Source organism: Peromyscus californicus, unplaced genomic scaffold (assembly GCF_007827085.1).
Source record: "Peromyscus californicus insignis strain IS unplaced genomic scaffold, ASM782708v3 Scaffold_4__1_contigs__length_199733344, whole genome shotgun sequence".
NCBI classification, from domain to species: domain Eukaryota; kingdom Metazoa; phylum Chordata; class Mammalia; order Rodentia; family Cricetidae; genus Peromyscus; species Peromyscus californicus.
The window spans coordinates 182,549,443-182,577,442 of NW_026294562.1; the positions used below are offsets into that span (position 1 = coordinate 182,549,443).

The 28,000-nt window shown below is 43.0% G+C and overlaps 1 protein-coding gene across 8 annotated transcripts; it reads right to left on the reverse strand.

Moving 5' to 3' along the window:
- On the reverse strand, positions 1 to 27,968 carry Znf667 (zinc finger protein 667). 8 transcript variants are annotated; one of them, XM_052714574.1, is made up of 6 exons: positions 27,862 to 27,968; positions 24,239 to 24,320; positions 21,796 to 21,922; positions 18,092 to 18,184; positions 8,890 to 8,928; positions 1 to 3,119 (listed from the first exon to the last, which is right to left on the reverse strand). In XM_052714574.1, the coding sequence occupies exons 2-6, from the start codon at positions 24,269 to 24,271 to the stop codon at positions 1,546 to 1,548; spliced, it is 1,866 nt and encodes a 621-aa protein (XP_052570534.1). In that variant the 5' UTR covers positions 24,272 to 24,320; positions 27,862 to 27,968; the 3' UTR covers positions 1 to 1,545. The 8 variants fall into 8 exon arrangements, with proteins under 8 accessions (XP_052570534.1, XP_052570535.1, XP_052570536.1 ...); XM_052714575.1 differs by lacking the exon at positions 27,862 to 27,968 and adding an exon at positions 27,675 to 27,816; XM_052714576.1 differs by lacking the exon at positions 27,862 to 27,968 and adding an exon at positions 25,465 to 27,662.
- Between the last annotated feature and the right edge of the window lie 32 nt (positions 27,969 to 28,000).

Genomic DNA, 28,000 nt, shown 5'->3' on the forward strand with positions numbered 1-28,000 from the left:
TCACACAAAAGAACTCGGACTTTATTTCTTATATAACTTACACAAGCTGGAAAGAGGGACAGAAAAACACATTGAATGGGTTGGACAGCTCAAAGGAAAACATCCAATACATTAACCTAGGAGTTCTTCCATGTATTAATCAGCTCGAGCTGCTATAACACAGTATCACAGACTGGTGACTTAAAGAGAAATTAGGTTCTCATAGTTCCTCCATAGGCTGGAAATCCAAGGTCAGGGCATCACACTGGTCAGGTTCTCATAAGGGCTTTTTCTTGCTTTGCAGATGACTGCCTGTGTTCTCACATGGTACAGAAAGAGATCAAGCCCTCTGGTGTCTCTGATCAATAAACTTATCAAAAAGGCCCATCCGCATCATGACTTCATTAATCTCATTTCCAAGTACCATCACACTGAGGGGTTAGGGCTTCAACATATGAGTTAGGGTGACACAAATATTCAGGCCATAAAAACACAAACACATAGTTACTTTTTGTACACCAATTAGCATTATTACATAAAAATGCTGTTTATTTATATAAATATAGACTCTTTTTTCAAATAAAAAAGTAAAAAATAGCTTCTCCCTGCTCAGAAGTTCCTCATTGTTCAGTATCTTCTTCCCACCCCACCCCAGCCTGTCTTAGTCACACAGATTTTCACAGTGTATCTTCACATCCATGGAGGCTGTGTGATATTGGCTACTGCTCTACACCACTGTCAATACTATCTTTAGCAACCTCTTCTTTGTTCTCACTCCAACACATTTCTGTCAGGAGAAAGAGGCACCCTGTTTATTGTTTTGCCTGCTAGGTCCTTACACACAGGAGTTCTAGTTCTGAGAACAGACTCAACACTCCATTTTCCTGGGACCTCAACTCAGGCTCAAAGCACCATCTAGAAAAAAAATGGACTTTGCAGTTCCATTTCCTTGTATGCATCCAGTGAATTATCCTTAAAAACTGCACTGGAAATAAAATGCGAACTGAAAAACACCTTCATTCACAACCCCTAATCCAATATCCTGAGCACACCTCAGCTGATTTCAGATCTTCAGTTCAAAATCCACCAGCTACTTTTGCTCTTTGGCTTTCAAAGGGAGGATATCATAAAATGGCCCCATAGACACAAAACACATTATAGGCAGATAGTTCCCTCCCTCCAATGAATGATTTCTGATTTAGGATTTTTCAGCATTACAGTGTACAGAAGCAATATCCATGAGGCTAGGAATTATGATCTTTCCCTAGGCTGACGATAAGCAGTAAGCAGTAAGATAACTCTCGAAATGCTGGGCAGCAGTATCAGGTCAGGTCATAGCCCTCAGGAAGCCATGCAATCAGGAGAGTGAACAACTGGGACTCCACATTATACTGTGCTGCTAAACGATCACATTTGGTAGGGTAGGGATATTAAATATATTTCTGTTTTAAATGTTTCAACCTATGGACATACATCATCATAAGTCAAGAACACTTACACACATTCTCCATGCCTCTGCACACTTCTTTGACACCCTTTTTAGCTTTTGCAGAGTTAGCAACAACTTCAGGATTTTTCCTCCGAGTGTGTGCTCTGATGTCGGATCAGAGATGAGCTCCGACTATATGCCTTACCACATTTGCTACATTCATACGGTTTCTCTGAAGAATGACTTCTCTGATGTCGTATAAGGTCCGAGCCACTACTAAACGCCTTCCCACATTCATTACATTCATAGGGTTTCTCCCCAGTATGACTTCTTTCATGTAGAATGAGGGATATGCGCTGAGTAAAGGATTTCTTACATATTTTGCATGCATAGGGCTTCTCTCCAGTGTGAATTCTTTCATGCTGTGCAAGGTGAGCACTCTGGCTGAAGGCTTTCCCACACTGATCACATTCATAAGGTCTATCTTCACTGTGAATTCGCTTATGTCGGGTAAGAGATATTCGGTGACTGAAGGCTTTCCCACATTCTTCACACTGATAGGGCTTTTCTCCAGTATGAATTCTTTGATGTTCAATAAGAAATGACTGGCGGCCAAAAACTTTACTACATTTATTGCATTTGAAAGGTTTCTCTTCTGAATGAATGTTCAGATGTACTTTAAGGTTTTTCATTCCACAAAACATCTTTCCACATTCCTTGCACTCAATGAGTTTCTTTTTTCTCTTATGAATTTTCTGGTGTTGAATAAGGGACGAATACCGATTGCACACTTTCTCACATTTATTGCACTTAAACTGCTTCTCCCCCTTATGAGTTCTTAGGTGCAGAATAAGGGTCGAAAGCCGTCTAAAGTCTTTCTGGCATTTATCACATTTGTAGGGTTTCCCTGAAGTGTGAATTCTCTGATGAAGCATTAAGGATAAGATCCTACTGAAGGACTTCCCACATTTCCTACATGTAAAAGGATTTTCTAAATGGTGAGTTCTCTGCTTGAGACCCTGACTTAAGGCCTTCTTAGTCTCATGAGTTTTCTTTCCAATACAATTTCTCTTATGCACAAGGAATGTCTTCTTTTTGAAGCCTCTGCCATATTTATTGTATTGTATTTTCTTTCTATTGTGAATTCTCTTATGAAGTAAAAGGGATGACATCCGGCTGAAGGCTTTCTCACATTTTCTGCACTGGTGGATACTCTCAACAATGTGATTATTAGAGTGTACACTGAAAGATGGGCATGAACCTGGGGCCTTCTCATGGTTCAAATTTTCCTTTCCATTGTGAGTTCTCCTATGTATCATCAGAGTTAATTTTTTATTAAAAATTTCCCCACATTTGTCACATTCATAGCTTTTCTTCCGATTGTGAATTCTCTGATGAAGAATGAGGGATAAGATCTGTCTGAAAACTTGTCTACAATTACTGCATCCATAAGACCTCTCTCCAGTGTGAAAGTCTTGATGAAGTTTAAAAGACAAACTTCGAGAAAAGGTTTTCCCACAATTATCACACTTTAAAGATTTCTTGCCTGAATGTCTTTTCTTGGGTTTTCTCCGGAGTGAACTCTTGTTACATTTTGTCCTCCCTGTGGTGACCTTTCCTTGTGAAGAAACTGGTTTCTGATGGATACTTTGCCCAGATTTGTTACACGGATTTGGTGGTAACTTCTTGGTCTCACACTTAGACCCTGATTCTGAAATACAGCAAGAAGTTAGAATTAGTTTTTCTGTGCTGAAGAAATGAAGCTTGTGTAATAAAAAAGGAGTCATTATAATCGGTGATTGTAACAACACAATGTTAACAAGAACAGTGTTCCCACTACTATACTAAGGTCTTTGTGGTAATTACTTTTGTTTGTTCTCGGAGACAGGGTTTCTCTGTGTGACAGCCTTCATTGTCCTGAAACTCACTTTGTAGACCAGGCTGGCCTCCAATTTTACAGATTTCTTTATTAATGATCTTCCTGCTTTGTGATGATTATTTTTAATCAACAGTGTGACACAATCCAGAATCCCTGGAGAAGGGCATCTGAGAGTATCTTACTCGTCTTTATTCACTGTGGGCAGCACCATTCCTGGGGCTCAGGGTTCCAGATGGAGTAGAAAGGAGAAAGCCGGCTGAGCAATGCATGCATTAGTGCACTGCTCAGCTCTTAACTGTGGATATAAAGTGGCGGGTTGCTTCAAGTTCCTGCTGCTTTAACTTTCCCTCAGTGATGGACTGTGACCTAGAATTGTGAACCAATAAATCCTTTTTCTCTTAAGATGCTTTTTTTCTAGGTATCTATTTAATCACAGCAACAAGAAACAAATGTAGGACAGGGCTTTCCAGAAATATTTAGTAACTGGAATTCAGGAAAGTTTGAAGTTTGAAAGAGAATAAATCATTTTTATATATGATATATGATATATTTTATATCATATACATTTAACTTTATAAACTTTTCACTAGTTAAACATATTTCACTACATGAAATGTTCATAAAAGGGAATATTTATACAAAAACGTTAAATGGTTACTTGGGATTAAAGGTGGAAATAGAAATTAACTGTAGATGGGTTAAGAGAGTTACCTGTGTGATGAAAATCGCCTAAAACTGGATTAAGGTGACATCAAACTTTGTAAATTTATGAAAAAAATGGATTATATTTTTAAACTGAGTGAATACCTCTATAAAATTATGAATCCTAAAAGCATATTCTTGAATGTCAAATTCTGAAAAGCACAAATATACTGACAGAGTTACTTGGAAAGGACACTCTCCAACCTGTTGAGCTGCCTGCAGGCTGTGTGGGATGCTCCAAGTTTCCTAGCTTTTGTGAGCTATCACTCATGCAGGGGTGGACCTTGGTGATGCAGCTGTCTCTGAGACATGTCTACTCCTGTAAATGACCCCTGACCACCTTCCTGTAAGTAACCCCAATAAAACTCATTGGTTCACCAAGTTGGACTTTGGTGTTATCCATACTTTGATCTGTCATGGGATCCCTATTTGGGGTGAGTAGATGTGTGTGCTGTGTCTCCCCAGGAAAAGTTTTGTCACACAACACACTCTGGGGTGGACTTTTGGTGATGGAGCTGTCTCTGAGTCATTTCTGCTCTCCTAGGTAACCTTTCACCCATATTCCTGCAAATAACCTCAATAAAACTCATTGGTTTATCAAGTTGGACTTTGGCGGTATCCTTGGTTGATCCGTCATTAGTTCCCTGTCTGGGGTGAGTGATGTTTATCTACCTCTCCCTGGAATATTGTTAGGTAACAGTGGGTGACACCATTCCATGGGGTGAGGTCCTGGGCTACACTAGATGAGCACAAGCATTCATAACTTCTTGGCTGTCGCTGCTGCTGCAAGCTGCTACGACTTCACCGTAATGAACTTTACCCTCAGCATGTAAACCAAAAGTGAACCCTTTTGTGGTTGTTTGAATGAGAATGACCCCCAAAGGTTCATCTATTTGAATGCTTAGTCACCAGTTCATGGCCTTGTTGGAGTTGGTGATGCCTTTTTAGAAGAAGTGTGTCACTGGACATGGATTCTGAGGTTTAAAGAACCCACACCAGGCTGTCTTTCTCTCTCTGCCTGATGCCGGCAGATCAGGATGGAAAATGCTCAGCTACTGCACCAGTTTAATGCCTGTTTGCTTTCTGCCATGATGATCAGGGACTAATCCTCTAAAACGGTAAGCAAGCCTCCAATTAAATGCTTTCTTTTATGCCGGGCTTAGTGGCACACACCATTAATCCTAGCACTCTGGAGGCAGAAGAAAGTGGATCTCTGAGTTCGAGGCCAGCCTGATATACATACAGAATGAGTTCCAAAACAGCCAGGGATACACAGAGATACCCTATCTCAAAAAACAAAAAACAAAAGAAAGAAAGAAAGAAAGAAAGAGAGAGAGAGAGAGAGAGAGAGAGAGAGGGAGGGAGGGAGGGAGGGAGGCTGGAAGGCAGGCAGGCAAGTTTTCTCTTATGAGTTGCCTTGCTCATGGTGTCTCTTCACAGCAATGGAACAGTGACTAAGAACCTTTCTCCTTAACTTGCTTTTGTCAGAGTATTTGACCACAACTGATGGAAAAGTAATCAAGACAGAAGACTAGCTATGCTATATTATAGTATTATATGTTATATTACAAATATATAATATATTTGTCAAAATATTAATGTGTTTGGTTTTGGAGTACCCATCCAGCCCTTGCTGGATGTACTACTCAACATACAGTCTAGGACCACTTTACCTTTCTCAAGTCTGGACAATTATGAATTGTGAAGCACATGCTACTCCATGAATGCTGGGGAACTTCTGTCATCCTGCAGCTGTTTAATATCTGGTAACAACTACCATAACTACAATTAGGAGAATAGTATACTAGAATTACATCCCGGTAAAATGAGGAGCTAAAGGAAGTAACAGAAAATTTCACCACAAAGCCAGCAAGATCAAATAAACAAGAAGTCTGGCTCCCCAAGGCTCAGAAAACATTGTGGCAAAGGGGGTGGAAAGAATGTTAAGAGTCAGGATGTGGAGGAGTGTGGTCATTACACTCAAGAATTCACTGTAGTTATGGCCACCTGCACAAGGTCAAGCCAACAAGATCAGTCAATATTCTAGCAGGGCAACACTAAAAAGGACTCAGTGGTTTCCAGTAGACAAAGCAAAAAGTGGAAGAAAGGAGGACATGCTAGGGAGAATCTGGGGATTGGGAAGGCCAGGTTGCAGGGAGACATACTTAATATATGCATGTATAAGATTCTCAAAGAATATACAAAAGAATTTTTTAAAGAATTGGGGACTGAAGCAGTCCCCAGCAACCGGTCATAGGTGAGAGACCTGCGGGCAGGCTGCACCAACACCCCCGACACCCGCTGCACTCTGTAACCTCTACAACCCACTCTGCTGCCTAAACCCACCGACCCACCCTCCTCCCCTTGGCCAACCATCCCCCACACCATGAGCAGCCCCTATACAAGTACCACCTACACCAGCTGGAAGAATATCAGATCCTTCAGGCAGAGGGGACACCCATACCAGCTGGAAGAACAGCAGCCCCGATAGGCACCAGCACCATCGACACCAGACAGAAGAACAGTCTCCGTGGCACAGGCACAACCCACACCAGTAGGAAGAACAGACTCCATAAGCACAAGTAAAGACCACACAAGTCAGAAGAACTGGAGAATACGCTGCATTTAGATAGCCAAATGCCCACAAACCTCAGCTGAGACAAGCCTACTGGATCTGAGGACCAGACAACCACCAGAACCCTTGGCCATTTAGGACAAAAAGACAATAAAGGAACAAAAGACCCATCCAACAAAGACATCACAAGAAACAATACCTGCACCTATAACTATCCCAAACCTAGATGGGTAAAGGGCAGTGTAAGAATACATGCAACAACATAAAGGGCAATATGTTACCACCAGATCCCAGTGGTCCTACAACAGCAAGATCTGAACATCCCAATGCAGATGAAACAGAAGAAAATGAACTTAAACTAACTTTAGAAGCCCTGAAAGAGGAAATGAAAAATTCACTTAAAGAAATCGAGGAAAAGACAAACAAAAACTTGGAAAAAATCAATAAATCTCATAAAGACAGACAAGATAACCAAGAAAAAGCAGGTGAAGGAAACAGTTCAAGACTTGAAAACTGAGAGGCAATAAAGAAAACACAAGCTGAGGGAAATCTGGAAATGAAAAATCTGAGTAAATGAACAGAAACTACAGATGCAAGCATAACCAACAAAATACAAGATATGGAAAAGAGAGTCTTAGATGTTGAAGATATGATAGAGGAAATAGATTCATCAGTCAAAGAAAATGTTAAATCCAACAAATTCCTAACACAAAACATCCAGGAAATCTGGGACACCATGAAAAGACCAAACCTAAGAATAATAGGGATAGAAGGAGAAGTATTCCAGCTCAAAGACACAGAAAATATATTCAACAAAATCATAGAAGAAAACTTTCCCAACCTAAAGAAGAATATGCCTATGAAGGGACAAGAAGCTTATAGAATACCAAATATACTGGAATCCCAAGAGTCCCCTTGTAACATAATAATCAAACCACTAAACATACAGAATAAAGAAAGAATATTAAGAGCTGCAAAGGAAAAAGGCCAAGTAACATATAAAGGCAGACCTATAAGAATTACACCTGACTTCTCAATGGAGACTCTGAAAGTCAGAAGGTCCTGGATATATATGTTTTGCAGACACTAAGAGACCATGGATGCCAGCTCAGACTACTCTACCAAGCAAAACTTTCAATCACTATAGACAGAGAAAACAAGATATTCCATGACAAAACCAGATTTAAACAGTACCTATCCACAAATCCAGCCCTACAGAAAGTACTAGAAGAAAACCTCCAACATAAGGAAGTTAGCTGCACTCACGAAAACACAGGCAATAGATAATCTCACACCAGCAAAATCCAAAGAAGGGAAACACACACACTACCATCAAAAAATGACAGGAGTTAACAACCACTCATTATTAATATCTCTTAATATCAATTGACTAAATTTGCCTATAAAAAGACACAGGCTAACAGAACGAATATGAAAACAGGATCCATCCTTCTGCTGCATACAAGGAACACACCTCAACTTCAAAGACAGGCACTACCTCAGAGAAAAGGGCTGGGAAAAGTCTTTCCAATTAAAGGAACCTAAGAAGCAAGCTGGTGTAGCTATCCTAATATCTAATAAAATAGACTTCAAACTAAAATCAATCAAAAGAGATAGGGAAGGACATTACATATTTATCACAGGGAAAATCCACCAAGATGAAGTCTCAATTCTGAACATTTATGCTCAAAATACAAGGGCACAACATTTGTAAAAGAAACATTACTAAAGCTTAAATCACACATCAAACCCCACACACTAATAGTGGGAAACTTCAACACCCCACTCTCACCATTGGATAGGTCTGCCAGACTGAAACTTAACAGAGAAACAAGAGAGCTAACAGATGTTATGACTCAAATGGACTGAACAGACATCTATAGAATATTTCACCCAAACACAAAAGAATATACCTTCTTCTCAAAACCTCATGGAACCTTCTCTAAAACTGACCACATACTCGGTCACAAAGCAAATCTCAACAGATACAAAAGAATCAGAATTATCTCATGTATCTTATCGGATCACCATGGGATACAGTTAGGATTCAACAACACAAACTACAGAAAACCTATAAACACATGGAAACTGAACAACACTCAGTTGAATCACCACTGGGTCAAGGAAGAAATAAAGAAATTAAAGACCTCCTAGAATTCAATGAAAATGAATGTACAACATACCCAAACTTATGGGACACAATGAAAGCAGTGCTAAGAAGAAAATTCATAGCACTAAGTATCTACATAAAGAATGTGGAGAAATCTCACACTAGTGACTTAACAGCACACCTGAAAGCTCTAGAACAAAAAGAAGTAAACTCACCCAGGAGGAAGAGAAGCCAGGAAATTATGAAACTCAGGGCTGAAATCAATAAAATAGAAACAAAGTGAACAATACAAAGAATCAATAAACAGAGTTGATCCATTGAGAAAATCAACAAAATAGACAAATCCTTACCCAAACCAACCAAAAGGAAGAAAGAGAACATGGAAATTAACAAAAACAGAAATGAAAAGGGATGCATAACAACTGACAACGAGGAAATCAGAGAATCATCAGGCCATACTTCAAAAACCCCTACTCCACAAAACTGGAAAACCTAAAAGAAATGGACAATTTTCTCAATAGGTGCCATATACCAAAATTAAATCAAGACCAAATAAACAATTTAAATAAACTTATTACCCCTAAGAGGCAGTCATTAAAAGTCTTCCAACCAAAAAAAGAAAAAAGAAAAAAAGCCCAGGACCACATGGTTTCAGCACAGAAGTCTATCAGAATTTCAAAGAAGAGCTAATACCAATACTCTTCAAATTGTTCCATACAGTAGAAACAGAAGGAACATTGCCAAATTCTTTTTATGAGGCTAACAGTTACCCTCATACCCAAACCACACAAAGATGCAACAAAGAAAGAGAAATTACAGACCAATCTCTCTCATGAACATTGATGCAAAAATACTCAGTAAAATACTGGCAAAACAAATTCAAGAACACATTAAAAAAAATCATCCACCATGATCAAGTAGGCCCCATTCCAGAGATGCAAGGATGGTTCAACATACAAAATCTGTCAATGTAATTCACATACAGAAAAAAAAAAAAAAAACCCCAAAAACCAAAACCACATGATCATCTCATTAGATGCTGAAAAAGTCTTTGACAAAATCGGACACTCTTGCTGGGTGGTGGTGGTGCACACCTTTAATCCCAGCACTCAGGAGGCAGAAGCAAGCAGATCTCTGTTAGTTCGAGGCCAGCCTGGTCTACAAAGCGAGTTCCAGGACAGACTCCAAAGCTATACAGAGAAACCCTGTCTCGAAAAACCGAAAAAAAAAAAAAATCCATCACTCTTTCATTATAAAAGTCTTGGAGAGATCAAGGATACAAGAAACATACCTAAACATAATAAAAGCAATATACACCAAGCCAACAGCCAACATCAAATTAAATGGAGAAAAACTCAAAGCAATTCCACTAAAGTCAGATAGAAGATAATAGATCTTCTCCAGATCTATTCAATATAGTATTTGAAGTTCTAGCTAGAGCAGTAAGAAAAAAAAAAGAGATTGAGGGGATACAAATTGGAAAGGAAAATGTCAAACTTCTGCTATTTGCAGATGATATAATAGTATACATAAGTGACCTCCAAAATTCTACCAGGGAACTCCTATAGCTGATAAACACCTTCAGTAATTTGGCAGGATATAAGATCAACTCAAAAAAAAAAAAAATCAGTAGCCCTCCCACATACAAATGGTAAAGGGGCTGAGAAAGAAATCAGAGAAACAACACCCTTTACAATAGTCACAAATAATATAAAATATCTTGGGGTAACTAAACAAACAAGTGAAAGACCCATATGACAAGAACTTTAAGTCTTTGAAGAAAGAAATTGAAGAAGATATCAGAAAATGGAAAGATCTCCACATTCAATAGATAGGATTAACATAGTAAAAATGGAAATCTTACCAAAAGCGATCTACAGATTCAATGCAATCTCCATTAAAATTCCAACACAATTCTTCACAGACCTTGAAAGAACAATACTCAACTTCATATGGAAAAACAAAGAACGCAGCATAGCCAAAACAATTCTGTACAATAAAGGAACTTCTGGAGGCATCACCATCCCTGACCTCAAGCTCTACTATCAAGCTATAGTAATAAATACAGCTTGTTAACAGCATAAAAACAGACAGGTGGATTAATGGAATCGAATCTAAGACCCTGACATTAATCCACACACCTATAACACCTGATTTTTGATGAAGAAGCCAAAATTGTACAATGGAAAAAAGAAAGCATCTTCAACAAATGGTGCTGGCATAACTGGATGTTGACATGTAGAAGAACGCAAATAGATCCATATCTGTCACTGTGCACAAAACTTAAGTCCAGGTGGATCAAAGACCTCAACATAAATCCAGTTACCCTGAACCTGAAAGAAGAGAAAGTGGGAAGTAGTCTTGAATGCATTGGCACAGGGAATTACTTCTTGAATAAAACACTAGTAGCACAGACTCTGAGAGCAAAATTAACAAATGGGACCTCCTGAAACTGAGAAGCTTTTGTAGGGCAAAGGACACGGTCAATAAGACAAAACAACAGCCTACAGAATGGGAAAAGATCTTCACCAACCTCACATCTGACAGAGGGCTGATCTCCAAAATATATGTAGAACTCAAGAAACTAGACAACAAAATACCAAATAATCCAATTAAAAAATGGAGTACAGATCTAAAGACAGAATTCTCAACAGAAGAATCTGAGAGACATTTAAGGAATTGCTCGACATCCTTAGTCATCAGGGAAATGCAAGTCAAAACGACTCTGAGATACCATCTTACACCTGTCAGAATGGCTAAGATGAAAAACACTGAGGACAGCTTATGTTGGAGAGGATGTGGAGCAAGGGGAACACTCCTCCACTGTTAGTGGGAGTGCAAACTTGTACACCACTTTGGAAATCAGTATGGTAGTTTCTCAGAAAATTGGGAGTCAACCTGCCTCAAGACCCAGCAATACTACTCTTGGGGATATACCCAAACGATGCCCAATCATACCACAAGGACACTTGCTTAACTATGTTTATAGCAGCATTATTCGTAATAGCCAGAACCTGGAAACAACCCAGATGCCTCTCAACTGAAGAATGGATAAGGAAAATATGGTACATTTACACAATGGAGTATTACACAGCGGTAAAAAGCAATGACATCATAAGATTTGCAGGCAAATGGGTGGAACTAGAAAAAAACCATTCAGAGTGAGGTAACCCAGACCCAGAAAGACAAACATGGAATGTACTCACTCATAAGTGGATAGTAGATACAAAGCAAAGGATAACCAGACTACAACTCACAGCTCTAGAGAAGCTAGATAACAAAGAGGGCTCAAAGAGGGATTCATAGATTTCCCCTGGTAAGGGGAAATAGAAGAGATCTCTTGGGTAAACTGCAAGTGGGGTAGAGGGGTGGGGGGGAGATAGAGGGATGGCAGCTTGAGGGAGCAGGTTGGAGGGGCTGGGTGTGGGAGGCAGGATGGAGGGGGAGAGTAATGAAAGAGAAGTCTTGATGAGGGGACCATTTTGGGGTTAGGAAGAAAGCTGGTGCCAGGGAAAGCCCCCAAAATCCACAAGGATAACCCCAGCTAAGACTCCTAGCAATAGTGGAGAGGGTGCCAGAACTGGCCATCTCCTGTAATCAAATTGGTGACGATCCTGAAATTGCCATCAGAGATACTCTATCCAGTAACTGATGGAAGCAGATGCAGAGTTCCATAGTCAAACACTGGGCTGAGCTCTAGGAGTCTTGCAGAAGAAAGGAAGGAGGGAATGTATGAGTCAGGGGGTTCATGATGGGGGCACCCAGATAGCTGACCTGAGCTCCTGGGAGCTCATGGACTCTGGACCAACATCTAGGGAGCCTGCATGGGACTGGACTAGGCCCTCTGTGTATGTGTGACAGTTGTGTAGCTTGGTCTGCTTGTGGGGCTCCTAGCAGTGGGATCAAGACCTGCCTGTCCCTGGTGCTTGAGTTGGTTTTTGGGAACCCATTCTCCATGCTGGATTGCCTCACCCAACCCTGATGCAGGGGGAGGAGCTTGGTCCTGCCTCAACTTGATGTGCCATGCTTTATTGACTCTTATGAGAGGCCTACCCCTTTCTGTATGGAGATAGAGGAGGGAGGGGGGAACATGACACTGTGTAAAATAAATGAAAAAAAAAATGGCCGTGCAGTGGTGGTGCACGCCTTTAGTCCCAGCACTTGGGAGCCAGAGGCAGGCACAATCTCTGTGATACCAGAGGCCGGCCTGGTCTACAGAGCAAGATCCAGAACCATCTGTAAAGCTACACAGAGAAACTAAAAAAAAAAAAAAAAAAAAAAAGACAAAAAAAAAAAAAAACGCCCAAGCAAACAAAAACAAATAAATAAAAACAAAAGACAAGAAAGAAAAAAAGTTATTTAAATAAATTTAAAACAAAACAAATTGTGAAAAAACAAATCTTGCTAATTAAAACTTCTTGACTTTCAAAAAAAAAAGGAGAAGAATTGGGGACTGGAGAGATGGCTCAGTAGTTAAGAGTGCATAATGCTGCAGAGGGCCCGAGTTCAGTGGCCAGCACCCATACTGGGTCATTTACAACGAACCACCTGTAACTCCAGCTCTAGGTGAATCTGATGCCTCTAGCCTCTTTTGGCACCTGTACTCATGTGCATGTATACACATATACATAATTAAAAACAGATAAAAAAGAAATTAAACTCTTAAAAAAGATTAATGGGATTTATCTTAGAATCCTTCCTGGCTCTGATGCCATTGGTTTTGTGTGTTGTGGTGTGTGTGTGTGTGTGTGTGTGTGTGTGTGTGTGTGTGTGTGTGTTCGTTGTGTAGGTACACACAGAGGTATTGGATCTCCTGAGCAGGAGTCAGAGGTGCAGAGAACCAAACCCAGCTCCACTGGAAGAGCAGTAGGCTCTCTTAACCACTAAGCCATCTCTACAGACACTTTCTTATTTTTTTCTTTGTACCTTCATTTACCAAGGACCTCTCCTTTTCTTGTTTTGAATATTAACACATTCCTTCAGTTCCTCTCCCTGTTTCCAAGAAGAAAGTCTAAACCACAGCACATGCTAAAGCTAATCCCAGTGATGCCACACAAGCCTGACCTGAGTTATAGCCTTAGAACCTACATAAAAGCAGGAGAGCAGGGCGGTGGTGGTGCATGCCTTTAATCCCAGCACTCAAGAGTCAGAGGCAGGCAGATTTCTGTGAGTTCAAGGTCAGTCTGGTCTACAGAGCAAGTTCCAGGACAGCCAGGGTCACATAGAGAAACCTTGTCTTAAAAAACAAAACAAAAGAAGTAGAAAGAATCATCTCCACAAGGTTGTCCTCTGAATTCCACAACATGCAATACAGCATGCAAGTGCCCACACACATACAACATACAATATACACAATAAATAAATATTGAAAACACTTTAAACTAAAACAATATGGCACATATTCAAAATTTTAGAATACAGATGAATGTCTTCACAACAACAAGAGAAATTACCAAGTAGAAGTCAATACCTTCCACCATTTGAAAATGCCTATGAGATGTCTCACCCCGTAAAGGCACTTGCTTCTAAGTCTGTTGACATTAGTTTGATTTCTGGGACCCACAGGATGGAAGGAAAAGAACCAACTTCCATAGATTATCATCTGACATTCACAAGGCATCCATGTGCTTATCCACCAACTGACCCACATACATGCACACACAAAGAAGTAAGAAAAAAAAAAAGCCAAAACCCTGGGATGGGGTCATGGCTCAGTGATTAAAACACTTGCTTTCTAATCTTAAGGAGCAAAATTTAGATTCCCAGAACTCAAGTAAATGATAGGTTGGCACAGAGGCCTGTCTGTAATTCCAGCCACAGGTTTGTAGACGGGGAGCCTTGGGGCAGGCTGGCTAGCAAGTCCAGCCATAATACTGCCGAGATCTAGGTTTGATTGAGAGACTCTGTGTCAATGGGTACGATGACTCCTGACACCAACCTCACGTCACCAAATGCACTTACACACATATGCCCACACACATGCAAACATGCACACATATATATGCACACATACACATGCATGCAGACATGTGCAGGCGCATGCACACACACAGACACACACACACACAGAAGAAACAAAAAATGGGAAAAAAGTTAAAAAAAAAAAACCACCAATTTTCCTATAACCTAAGAGAAAACAAGAAATAATAAAATAAAATTGACTAAAATAGGATTTTTTTTTTTTTTTTTTTTTTTTTTGAGACAGAGTCTCACTATGAACTCTGGCTGGCCTGGAACTCACCAGCCTAGTCTCAAACTCACAGAGATCTACCTGCCTCTGCCTCCTGAGTGCTGGGGTTATAGGTGTGCACCAATGCACCTGGCCTTGTAGGTCTCTATTTGGAGTCACAATGCAAACTGCCAGGGCTCCAATCCTCACCACTTGGTTCTTCCACAGACCTAAGCAAGGTATTTAAGCTCGGTTCTAATCCTCGTTTGTCATATTGGAATGACAAAGACTTCTACAAGTATTGGAAAGAATAAATGAGATAATGAATGTGCAGGCCTTGGCATAGAACCTGGACCCAGCAAGCGCTCCATAAACTGGTTGCCACAACTTTACTGAGAACATTTTTATTTTCTTGGGCACTGTCAGCTGAGCCCAGGCTTTGTATGCTCTAGGGAAGTGTTCGGCCACTGAGCTATCTCCAAGCCCTTCAGGGGTAAAAAAAAAGAATGACATGAGCTCTAGTGAAAATGAAAGCTGAACTGACATTAGGCCGCACTTCTGTAGATGGTGCTCATTTACTACATCTCCTTTGCTGGTCAGACTCAGGGCTCTGAGCGCTCACTGCAGTGATTCACAACCCCTCTGGGGGTCAAATGACCCTTTCACAGGGGCTACATGTTAGATATCCTGCCTATCAGATATTTACATTATGATCCATCACAGTAGCAAAATTACAGTTATGAAGTAGCAACAAAATAATTTTATGGTTGGGGGTCCCCACAACATGAAGAACTGCATTAAAGGGTCGCCGCGTCAGGAAGGTTGAGAACCGCTGCATCACACTAAAAGGGAAAAAACGAAACTGGCAAAGGGAACAAGTCAATAAGGTGAGACCGAGAGGAGCCGTGGCACAAGCTTTCTGGAGTTGTCTCCTGGTATCGTGCCATGGGTCGTGCTCGCTCCTTCAGCAACCAACTAAGACAGCAGGTGAGAAGTGCCGTCCCTAGAAAGGCTTCTGAAGTTGGTGCGGAGTTTCCTGGGAGCTGGCAACGTCACAACTCTGAAAAGCAACTCAGAGATATCTAGAGTATAACTCTCGAATCCCGCATCTCATTTCCATGACTAAAAACAACAGAAAGGAAAAAACAAAAACAAACTGCTTACACAAACGCACTGCTATTAATAAGAAATTAGAATCAAAATGGAAACGGGATACAATGTTACAAAAGCAAAACTCTACTAACTGTACATAAGAATGACGATTGATCGCTTTCACGGCAACTTAGTGATTGACATCTAGTGGTATCCTTAGTTGGCAACTTTGGCTTTTTCTAAACCTTACGTGATGTGGCTAAATTTCATCTGTGACTTAAAACAGCATTATGCTGTACAAAAATAAATATTTCTTCTTATGTTAAAAGATAGAAAATGAAGATGGGCCTTCCATTTTCATTGTGCCAACATCTTCTCTCAAACAAACAAACACAGTAGTAGCTGTCCCCATTTGCCCCGCCACCCCCCACCCCAAGCCCATGACTTCAGGGCTTAAATCCAATCAGAAAGTGGCTGGTTACCTTCCTAACACCACTGCATCAGTGGGCATACCTTCCTGGCAGGTTGGTATTGCTCTGGCTTCTTTGTGTTACATATCTCCCTGGGGTTTGGACATGAAGATGTTCCCCCAAAGGCTTGTGTACTGAACACTTTATCCTTAGCTGGTGGGTCTAATCACTAACAGGGGATAGACAATGAGGGCTCATCCACTTTCATTGGAAGATTAAGCCCTCGATGGATTCCTAATACACTGGCATTACTGAAAGGTGGTAGAAAGTAAGAAGTTAGACCTAGATGGAAGAAGTAGGTAACTGCATAACAGCCCTTCCTGGAACTCCCACTGTAGACCAGGCTGGCCTCAAACTCACAGAGATCTACCTGGATCTGCCTCCCGAGTGCTGGGATTAAAGGGGTGTACCAATTATGCCCAGCACGAGATGAAGATTTCTTAAGGAATAACAGAATCATTCAAATCCAAGCATTATCATAATGAGTGTTGGCATCAGAAGATCAGCTGATACCTCTTCTGATCACAAAAGAGAAAGTATAGACATGGGGTGTCAGAGGGAAGGAGGGCGAAGAGCTGAGCTTCAGGATGCAAAGGCAGACTGAGTTCCGTTCTGGATCTGTCAAGGATGGGACCTCTCTGGACGGCAGGGTCCCACTCATCTATGATGCAACAGTACTAATTCCACCCACTACAGCATTGCCGGGAGGAACCTGGACCTCGAAGCATACCTGACACCAAGGCTGACGACTGCCCACTATGAAGTGAGGTTTATTAGGAGGCAGGGTTTCGAGACCACAATCAGGCCTCGAGGCACGAAGCGTATTCGAGAACCAGACATCACTGGCGACCTTAAAGGGAAGAAGAGGCTTTACCTGGAGAGGAGTTTCTTTTAAAGTGAGAGTTAAGAGAGACGGGGGAAGAAGATGGGGGAGGGAGAAAGGAGGAGGGAGAGCACTCACACAATGAGAGTCTCCGAGACACGAGCCATGAAACGTAGGGCTGGGAGGAGGCCATAGGAGCCTCTTCAGAGAAGTCCCCAGAGCGGGCTTTAGAGAAGTCCTTCAAACACCGGAAATACATGACTTTTATAACATTTCAAGGAGTAGCAGAAAGGTTTACATCACATGATTTACATCATGTATCTAACCAAAAGCATGGAAGAGCCTGCTACTGGGTAAGACCATACTTTAGGAGCTGTAGAGACCAGAGCACAGACGGCTCCTTAACTCTCTGCCCGAGGAAGGGGTTGAGGCTGGGGCTGATTGTCATGGTAGGAGCTGGCCTCTTAAGAGTGACCACTGCCTTAAAGGGGCAGGCACTTGTTCTAACAATGATCCCATGGCTCTCAGGCAGAATGCCCACTTTTCTACTAGGAAATATGGTAAGGGCTCTTGGAATTCAATCAGGTTTTGGGGTTGAAGCCCTCAAGCTGGGATCAGTGTCCTTACCGTGTTCCCTCACCCCTCCTACTCTAGGACAATACCGTAAGAAGGCAACATCTATGAACCAGGAAGTGCACTGTCACCAGATACTTTATCTGCTACAGTCTTCCTCGTAGAATTACCAACTCCTAGGATTGTGTAAGATATATCTGTTGTTTACAGATAGCCATATGTAGGTACTGCTTCAGCACCTTTCTGCAGCTGGAATGATAAGACTCAGGCCTTGGTTCTCGGTCACTCACCAGGGCCCCGGCGCCGTCTGGATGGCTCCACCATCCATGGTGCTTTCCCTTTCTCCAACAAGGTGATGATATTTGGCCTCCGGCAGGCAAGACCTGCACATGGGACAAATAAGGGAAACCAGTCATTATGTGGGCACCACTGAAAACAGAGCCATGCCCTATGTCAATAAAATGTGGGTTTGTCATCACAACGGAAATACCCAGAATGTGAGGGGCAGCTGAAGAACAGGGGCAGGGTAGGGATGAGGTAGAGTAGATCTGGAGACTTCTATGGTCCTTCACATGCTCATGAGATAGCAAGTGCACAGGGGCTCCTCGGGAACCCAGAGAAATCAACAAATCAACAGCAATTAGAGCTCGGACCATCCCATCCCCCAACTTCACAAGAGGGCTAATCAGAAACTGGAGAAGGAACAGTCAAACCAACACAACGAAGCCTTTATAAGCTCAAAGGAGGGGTTCAGAGAGCATCGAGGTTGCGGAGCACACGGGGAGGAGCATTCCTGGAGAGGGTACGGCACAGCTCTGCACTCTCTCCCCCGGAATCTCTCCTGAGTCATCTTTTCACCTGCAGCCTCTAGAGTCTTTTATGTTGAACTAGTAAACTTAAGGATATACCTGAGTTCTATCAAACCTGGAGGGAGGGCGGTTTGTGGGAAGCCCCAATCTACAGTTAGTTGGAAGCTCCAGGGGTCTGGACTTGTTGAATAGTATTTGAGGTAGGGATAGTCTTGCGATCTGATACTGACCCAGGTAAGTAGTGTTAGAATTGTAATATCCGTCTGATATTCAAAGAACTGTTTGGTGTTGGGATGACCTCCACCCCTCTGGTGTCACACTATTTATTCTGTACTGAATGGTTAAATTGAGAGTTGGTATAAAATTTTTAGACAGAGAAGATGAAAACTAAGTTATATAGAGTAGTGCTGTGTAATCTAACTGTGGTGGTTTAAATGAAAACAGCCCCCCTAGGCCCATAGGGAATGGCACTTAGGTGTGGCCTTGTTGGAGGAAGTGTGCCACTGGGGGCGGGGCTTTGAGGTTTCAGATGCTCAAGTCAGGCCCAGCATCACCCTCTCTTCCTGCTGCCTGCCAATCCAGATGTAGAACTCTCAACTACCTCTCCAGCACCATGTCTGTCTTCATGCCGCCATGCTTCCTGCCATGATGACAATGGACTAAACCTCTGAACTGGAAGGCAGCCCCAATGAAATGCTTTTCTTTCTAAGAGTTGCTGTGGTCATGGTGTCTCCTCACAGCAATAGAAACCCTGACTAAGACACTAACCCTATAAATTACTTTTCTGAACATAGGGCCAAGTGCTCTTGGGACAAGATCTGAAACTATCATCTTTCAGCTCTAAATCGCCATCATTCTGTGACTCACTGCTATGTTGTGCCTCCATTCAAGGTTCTGAGGCCAAAAGTGTACATGTATTAAATAAAAAGCAAGTAATGTATAGTTATATACAATAATTTCTATACATTAAAATAACTAAATGTTTTACACACACACACACACACACACACACACACACACACACACACAAATAACTTAACAACAGCAACTTGGACCCATTAAGGATTTAAAAAGTGAAGGAGGGGTTGGGGATTTAGCTCAGTGGTAGAACGCTTGCCTAGCAAGTGCAAGGCCCTGGGTTCAGTCCTTAGCTCTGGAAAAAAGAAAGAAAAAAAAAAAAGACAAAATAACAATAAAAAGTGAAGGAACTGGACCTTACATGGCCTCAAGCTCTGCAATCTAAATGTCCCCTTGGCCAGCTTTGCCAATCAGAGTTTGTGGTAGTTTGAATAAAAATGGCCCCCATAGGCCCATAGGGAGTGGCACTACCAGGAGGTGTGGACTTGTTGGGGGAAGTGTGTTGTTAGGGGGTTAGGCTTTGAAGTTTCAGAAGCTCAATCCAGACTAGTGGCTTGCTCTTTCTTCCTGCTGCCTGCAGATCCAGATATACAACTCTCAGCTCCCTTTCCAACACCATGTCTGCCTGCGCACGGCCATATCCCGCCATGATGATAATGGACTAAACCTCTGAAATCATGAGCCAGGCCCAATTAAATGTTTTCCTTTATAGGAACTGCTGTAGCCATGGTGTCTCTTCACAGCAATAGAAACCCTAACTAAGACAGGGGTCTATTTCAATTTCTAGTTTTCTTTTCACCCCCATTCATAGACTTAGTTTCATATAAACAAACCATACAGCACACGCCCCTTGCCTTTCAGAAATATGAGTCCTAGCTTTATGGGCTCGTCCTCTTAGTCCTTAAAACCCCCCAGACTCTTCCTTTCCCCCACAGCCTTAGCGATGGTAGCTACATCCTTCTTACCATCTGTATTAAATCAGTGTCTCTGCTCACCTTAAACACCCATCAACTCCTTACAGTAAATTCTTTCAAAAGAACAATAAAAGAAAATTATGTACAGGGGGCTGAAGAGATGGCTCAGAGGTTAAGAGCAATGGTTGTTCTCACAGAGGACCTGAGTCTGGTTCTCAGGACCCACATGGTGATTCAGAACTGCCTGTGACTCCAGTTCTAGGTGAGCTGATGCCTTCTTCTAGCCTCCTTGGGCATCAGGCATGCACATGGTGCACATACATACATACAGGCAAAACACTTATACATATAAAATAAAATACATGAATTATATAAAAAAGTACAGTTTACAAATGACCCACAATTCCATTTATAAAATATATAACCAAGAAAATAAAAACATATGTCCCAAAACCTGTCCATGAAGCTGGGCAGTGGTAACACACACTTTTAATTCCAGCACTTGGGAGGCAGAGATGGGTGAATCTCTGTGAGTTCGAGGCCAGCCTGGTCTACAGAGCGAGTTCCAGGACAGCCAGGGCTGTTACATGGAGAAACTTTGTCTCGGAAAACAAACAAACAAACAAACAAACAAAAACCTGTTCATGACTGCTTACTGCAGCCATTCATTAGGAGTAGAACAACCCAAATACCCACAGGTTAATGAAACATAAATAAGATGAAGTAGTCTAGCCAGACAATGTAAATATTCAATAATGAATCAGAACAAAGTACTGATACGTGCTGCAATGGGGGTGAACCTCAAAACATTATATTAAGAGAGAAAAAGCCATGTATTTATGATTCCATTTGCACACAAGGCTCAGACTAGCAACTCCAAGGAGACAGAACAAGGGCTAGGGATTACCCACTCAAGGGATACACAGGCATGGGAAATGAATTACTCTTGACTACAGGGTGTCTTTGGAAAATGTCCTAAAATTGATCATGGTAACTGATGTCTCTAATACTGTGATTACAGTAAAAACCAACTGACTGTGCAATTTATTTATTTATTTTAAAAGATTTATTTATTTATTTATGTATTATGTATAGTGTCCTGCCTGCATGTCAGAAGAGGGCGCCAGATCTCACTATAGATGGTGGTGAACTACCATTTGGTTGCTGGGAATTGAACCTCTGGAAGAGCAGCCAGTGCTCTTAACTTCTGAGCCATCTCTCCAGCCCCCTGACTGTGTAATTTAGAAGTATAGACATACAGCCATTAAAAAACAAAAAACAAAAACAAAAAAAACCACACAACTTAAGTAACACCTCCCCCCGACACCCCCCAACACCCCCCAACTGACACATGCCTTCACCGGCTGGTTGTGGATTACTGACAGGGTGAGGGAAGGGAGCATGATACCTTACCAAGCAAGACCAGATTCTGATAGTTCTCCAACATGACATCTTGGTACAAATCCTTCTGAATGGGACTCAGCCATTCCCACTCCTCCTGTGAGAAGTAGATGGCTAAGTCCCCGAAAGTCACTGGTGCCTGAAATGAAAAAAGTGACAAGTCTATCAACCATGAGCTTCAAAAATCCCTTCTGCCTGGTAGAGAAAATGGCAAATAGGTGAGATATGTCATAACAGGAGTTCTGAGACCAAAGAAGCAGAGATATTAAATAAATTTAATAGCATGCAATATCACATAGTAAATCTGTTATTAAAGATTATGCTGCATTAAAAAACAGAGTAATTTGGTCTGATTTTTATAGTCAAGGCATTTTTTTTTCTAAGTATCTAACTATACAGGTTCACCCAGTATTCACCCTTCCTAGTAGTAAGGCATTGCCAAGGGAATCATAGTAATGCTGCAAATGAGGGAACAAAGACCTAGAGAGGTAAGGTAAAGTATTGCAGTTCACACAATTACTGAATCAAGGAGCTGGGATTCAATGGGACAGTCTGGCTCCTTCAAAATTGAAAAAAAAAAGTTCTTCAATCAGGTTATCACTGGTTCATCACAACATAGGAAGATGCTGTGCGAGCGTGCCCGGGGAATTGTATGTACATGCTCATTTGGGTGTGTGCATGTGTGAGGGTGCACATAAGCTGATGTACATGGAGAACAGAGGTCGACGATGAGTATCTTCCTCACCTGCTCTCCACCTTGCTTTTTAAGACAGGGCCTCTCCCTGAACCTGGAGCTCACCAATTCCAACACTGTTCAGACAGCGAGCCCCCTCTCTCTGCCTCCTCAGCTGTGGGATTACAGATGCATGCTGTTGAATCTGGCCTTTATTTTTTTCTAACTTTTTTTTTTTTTAACACATTATTTATGTGTGCACTCGGGGAGGTAGGGGTGTGCTGTGGTACAGAGGTGGATGTCAGAGGACAACTTGGAGGACAAGTTGGTTCTCTCCTTCCACAGTGAGGGTCCTGGGAATCAACCTCAGGTAGTCAGGTTTGGTGGCTGGTGCCTTTACCTGCTGAGCCACCTTGCTGGCCAGCACCTTGCTTTTTACAATATGGATCCTGACTTGGGTCCTCCTGACGGAATGGCAAGCACTGTGCTGCCACCTTCCTTTGCTCCAGGAAAACTCACACAGAGTACCTAGGTCTTGCTCTGGGTTGCCTGACTACTGCTCCCATGAATATGGAGGAGCAGGGAGAAGGTGCAAAATGTAAAAATGAACTGAATTTTGTTAATGACAAACACACCTGGAAGAGAACCGAAGCCCCTAGTGAAAATACAGTTAGTTAACAATTTGATTTTGGTCCTGGGAAACCCAAGCGGAAGACCCCAGCTAAACCATGTTGTGGCTGAATCCTGACCAGGTCAGAAATGACAGGGAATGTATGCTGATGTAAAGTTATTGGGGCAGCAAGAGGGAGCAAACACACGTAACCGAGGGAAATGTGTTTTGTTAGCTTGACGCAGGGCCTCATGTATCCAAGGCTAGCCTGGATTCACCATGTGGCCAAAGATGACCTTGAACTCTCCATCTTCCTGTCTCTATCTCCTAAGTACTGAGGTTATAGGCATGCTCCACCACACTCCATTTATGGGGGTGAGGGAGATCAATCTTAGGCAAGCAATCTACCAACTGAGCAACATCCCCAGACTAAGGATGTGGTTTTTTTTTTGCGGGGGGGGGGGGGGGGGGGTGTTGTTTGTTTGTTTGTTTGTTTGTTGTCTGGTTTGGTTTTTCAAGACAAGGTTTCTCTGTGTAGCCCTGGCTATCCTGGAACTCACTCTGCCTCCCGAGAGGTGGGATTAAAGGCGTGCGCCACCACTGGCGGGCTGGAAATGATGAGAAACTGCCCTTGAGTTGATGGATACTCATCTGATCATCTCCAGTGGAGAAGCAGGTGAGTCATAAGGCTTGTGCACCTCGCTTTTCCGTTTCCAAATTATACTCCTCATTCTTGTACCTTAACCAGGCAAACTTCTCCCACGTGAGGATTGTTTTTAAATGGAAAACACAAAGTGATAAAACTGGACTGCTCTGACACGTACACACCTAACCACTTCGGCTGAGTGGGTCCCGCCTGGGTACTCACCCCCAGCCAGAGAAACTACAGAGCTCTCATATTTTTTCTGGGGAGGGTATTTCTGAGTCCTGCAGAGCCCCTACAGATGCCGAATGGACCGTCAACAGTCATGTGAACACTGAGAGGCATGGAAACGGGACCTGAAGCAGCTTTCTGGGTACTGGTACTTTCTCAGATCCCATCTCCATAGAAATGGGAGGACCACCAGATGTCACATCCATCTCCTACAGGCAGGAGGCCTCCAGAAAGAAAACAAATGGGCCACATCTTATGAGACAGAATGGAGTACTTGGGGAGGGGGGTCACCACTTACCCTGGATTTTGATTTCCCTCGTGCTACAGGCATCCTTTCCCCCCGACTTTGATGGTCCACATTCAGAGGATGAGGCAGAGTGCTGGCAGACGAGAGAGATCATGAATCTCAATGGCCTTTGGAGTAGTCTCCAGTCCCCAATCACCTCTCCAAAGGCCAAGGCACCTGGAATAAGTGCGACCGTGCGTCCGTCTGTGTGTGTGTGTGTGTGTGTGTGTGTGTGTGTGTGTGTGTGTGTCCGCTCTTAAGAGTTGGGAAGAGGCAAGGAGGAAATCACATAGCACGCTCCTGCTCAGGACACAGATGAAGAATGTACAGACACCCACCCTCCATCTGACTGGTGACTGCTGGTGCCAGGCACTGCAGTGGGAGTTAAACCAGGAAGGTACCTGCTCCTCTGTCCCATTTGTTCAACAGGGAAAACAAGTCGACATGGCACAGAGTAACTTAGGGTCAAGAGCAGGGATTCAGACTGTTTTGTTCACTGCCCTATTCCCAGAGCTGCCACACCCAGAGAAGCTGCACAGGCTTTCTCTGGGTAGCCCTGGCTGTCCTGGAACTCACTTTGTAGACCAGGGTGGCCTTCAACTAAGAGATCTGCCTGCCTCTGCCTCCCCTCCTGAGTGCTGGGGTTAAAGGCATGCGCCACCACTGTCTGGCCTTTTTTTTAATGGCTTTTTTAAAATGTGGCTACTGGAATGTTTTAAATGTATATGCCTCTTATGTTTTCAGACAGTGCTCCATATATTAAAGAATATACAATATTGCATTGTTCTTTTTTATTCAGAGTACTTAAGATCTCCTTATCTATATAATTACTTATTTTGCAGTGCTGCATATTGAAACTAGAGTCTTATGCATGCTAAGCAAGTGCTCTAGCACTAAACTCTACCCACTGCTTACACTTTTAATTAGTTACTACCACAAACACACACACAAGTGCATGCTTGATTTAGGATCAAGAGCAGGGATCTTGACTGGGATGGGAATGCAGCTCAGTAGGGTGAGTGCTTGCCTAGCATGCAGGAAATTGTTTCTAGCACTGCATAAACTGGGTGTGGTGCCACATTCCCAGGACTGGAAGGTAGAGGCAAAGGATCAGGAATCCACGGTCTCCCGGGCTACACACCAAGTTAAGAAGCCAGCCTGGGATTCATGAGACCCTGTCTCAAAAACCAACCAACCAAACAAAAACAGGGGCAGAGACTCCATAACCACTCACTAACCCATCCTGAATATGCTTGTGTGTGCTGACCGACGTGGAACTCCATTCTCCTATGCTGAAATGACATTGCAGAGAAGGTCACTGGGCTAGCAATCATTCCACAGCCCTCTAAAATTTGTCCCTTCCAAGAGAGCAGAAACAGGGACAAACTATTGAGAAAACACGGACTCTAGTGAAAAAGAAAATAGTGTAACAAGTGACTGAGCGCTCTTTACCAAACAGTAACATTTTCCTACATATTAAAAAAAAAGTGGAATCACTTAGAAGTGAGTTTAGATCTGAAGACAGTTGACCCCTGAATACCCTCAGAGAATGCCATCCCCACACCCTGATGCTTTAACAGCAGATCTGTACATAGCTCTTTCTGTGATGTGTCGATGGAAGATACAGAAAGCTGAAAATGGAAGTATGAACATCTCCCTCTACAAATGGTGAAGGGAGATAAGTGAAACCAAGGCTAGGCTTAGCTAACAGTAAGTTTTGATGCTAAACATGAATTTTAAGATGATCTACACTGTTTATGGGAAGCCATCTTCTCAGAAGGCTGGATTTATTATGCAGTAGTAAGAAGGAATAATAATGTGGGTGCTGGGAATTGAACCCGGGTCCTCTGGCAGAACAGCCAAGGCTCTTAACTGCTGAGCCATCTCTCCAGTCCTACTGGTTGGGTTAACTACTTAAAAGATTAGTAAATACTGAGTGTGAATAAAGCTTTGAAACCATTACATCTGGGGCAATTTGTTATAGCAGCAACATTATCTTCTGTTCTTTCAGGTTATAGACCCAGTAAATGGGTTGCTTCTGCTGTCAGTGACCAATGCTGAAAAACATAGGCTGGAATGAAAGGAAGGGTCTGTCGATGATGGCCCAGGCTAGTCAACAAGTCACTCCAAAAGGGTTCTGTGACATCTACCATGTGTCTCTTCCCCCCACCCCCTTCTCTCTTTTGAGACAGAGTTTCATTTCCTGGCCTGGAACTTGATTTGTAGACCAAGCTAGACTGGAACTCACATAGATCCACCTGCCTCTGTCTCCCAAGTGTTAGTGGATAAAGGTGGCTGGCCCCAGGCCCTCTGTGCCCACCCCCACCACCTCCATTTATCTCCCTCAAGATACCCTGATTAGGAAGGCACACAACAGGTTCCACAGGTCAGGGTAGGCTGCACCTTCCCCTCAGAAGCATACTTGAGCAGACACCAGGAAGGCTAGCACTTGCCTAGGGGTAGGAGGGATGGGGGGTGCTCCACTGCTCAAATCAGAGAGACCAGAACCTCTGCTAGAGGCGGAAGACAGCCAAATTCCAAATGCAGACACAAATTCCTTTGGGATTCATCACTACAATCCTACCTGTACACAGGTCAGCAACACAACACAAACCCCCACTCTCAGCACTATAACAAAGGCCAGACCCTACCTGCACTCAGTGTGTCCCAGGCATTACACAGGGCGTTTTCATTTGTTATTCCATTTAGTCTTACCATCTACACTCTGATGGGCACTATTTATCCTGTTGTACAGAAGGAAAAGTCTCATCCTTAACAGGGTCAGTTTCCCAGAGTAGCCATCACAGCTCCTGCTCTAGAGGAGACCGTTGCCACAGTAACAAATGAGATAAGGCAGAATCAATCACACACTGGCACACACTCAACAAAGCCACAGACATCTGGTGGCACACAGTATCTCTGGACTATGATAAACAGCTTTCTCTCTCTCTCTCTCTCTCTCTCTCTCTCTCTCACACACACACACACACACACACATTCACAAACACACAGATACACTCTCTCACACACACACAGCCAGCGACAATAGAGATTGTCTCCCAGACTATGATAAACAACCCCATCAGTCTGTCACACTCGTTCACAGGTGCAACTGAGATGCTCAGGACTGTGTGCTCCCACATCCCACATCCTTTTCACACGCCACAGATCACGCAGTTGGCACACGCACCTGTTTCTTGAGGCCCACAGGCCTAGTCAGTCCCTCTCTCTGTCTCTGTGTCTGTCTTTCTCTCTCTGTTTTTCTGTCTCTCTTTCTCTGTCTCTCTCTCTTGCTCGCTCGCACCTGTTTCTCGAGGCTCACAGGCCTAGTCAGTCTCCGTCTCTCCCCCGCCCCTCACACATACACACACACACACACACACACACACACGGAATCACCTTTAGCATCCTCACACCAGGTCTAACCCACAAGTCATGCCAAGCCTACCCGGAGCCGTAGGAGTGCACCGAATCACCCTCAGATCACGAGAAGAGTTCAAGAGTGCTCGACCCACGCAAACCGGTGGCGCGCGCGCACGCGCATGCACACACACACACACACACACACACACACACACACACACACCAGCAATCATTTCCACAGCAGCCCCGCTCGCGGTCGCCAGTCCCCTCACCTGCCTCCCCGCTCGCGTCCTCAGCCTCTCAGCGGCGACAGAGCCTTTGCCAGCCGCCGAGCCCTTGCGCCTGCGCGCTCGTCTCCTCCCGGGACCCGCAGGGGGTCCCCTCGGGGCGGCTCCTCCCGCCGCCCTGTAA

Excerpts from the sequence above, each read along its gene's own strand:
- Znf667 (XM_052714574.1), bottom strand. The coding sequence starts at position 24,271 with ATGCCTGTAGCACGAGGGAAATCAAAATCCAGG. Across the intron at positions 21,923-24,238 it reads GAGGGAAATCAAAATCCAGG|GCACCAGTGACTTTCGGGGA; the intron begins GTAAGTGGTGAC and ends TTTTCATTTCAG. Across the intron at positions 3,120-8,889 it reads CTGGCTTCTCTTCCTCCTGG|AATCAGGGTCTAAGTGTGAG; the intron begins GTGAGTTTACTT and ends GCTGTATTTCAG.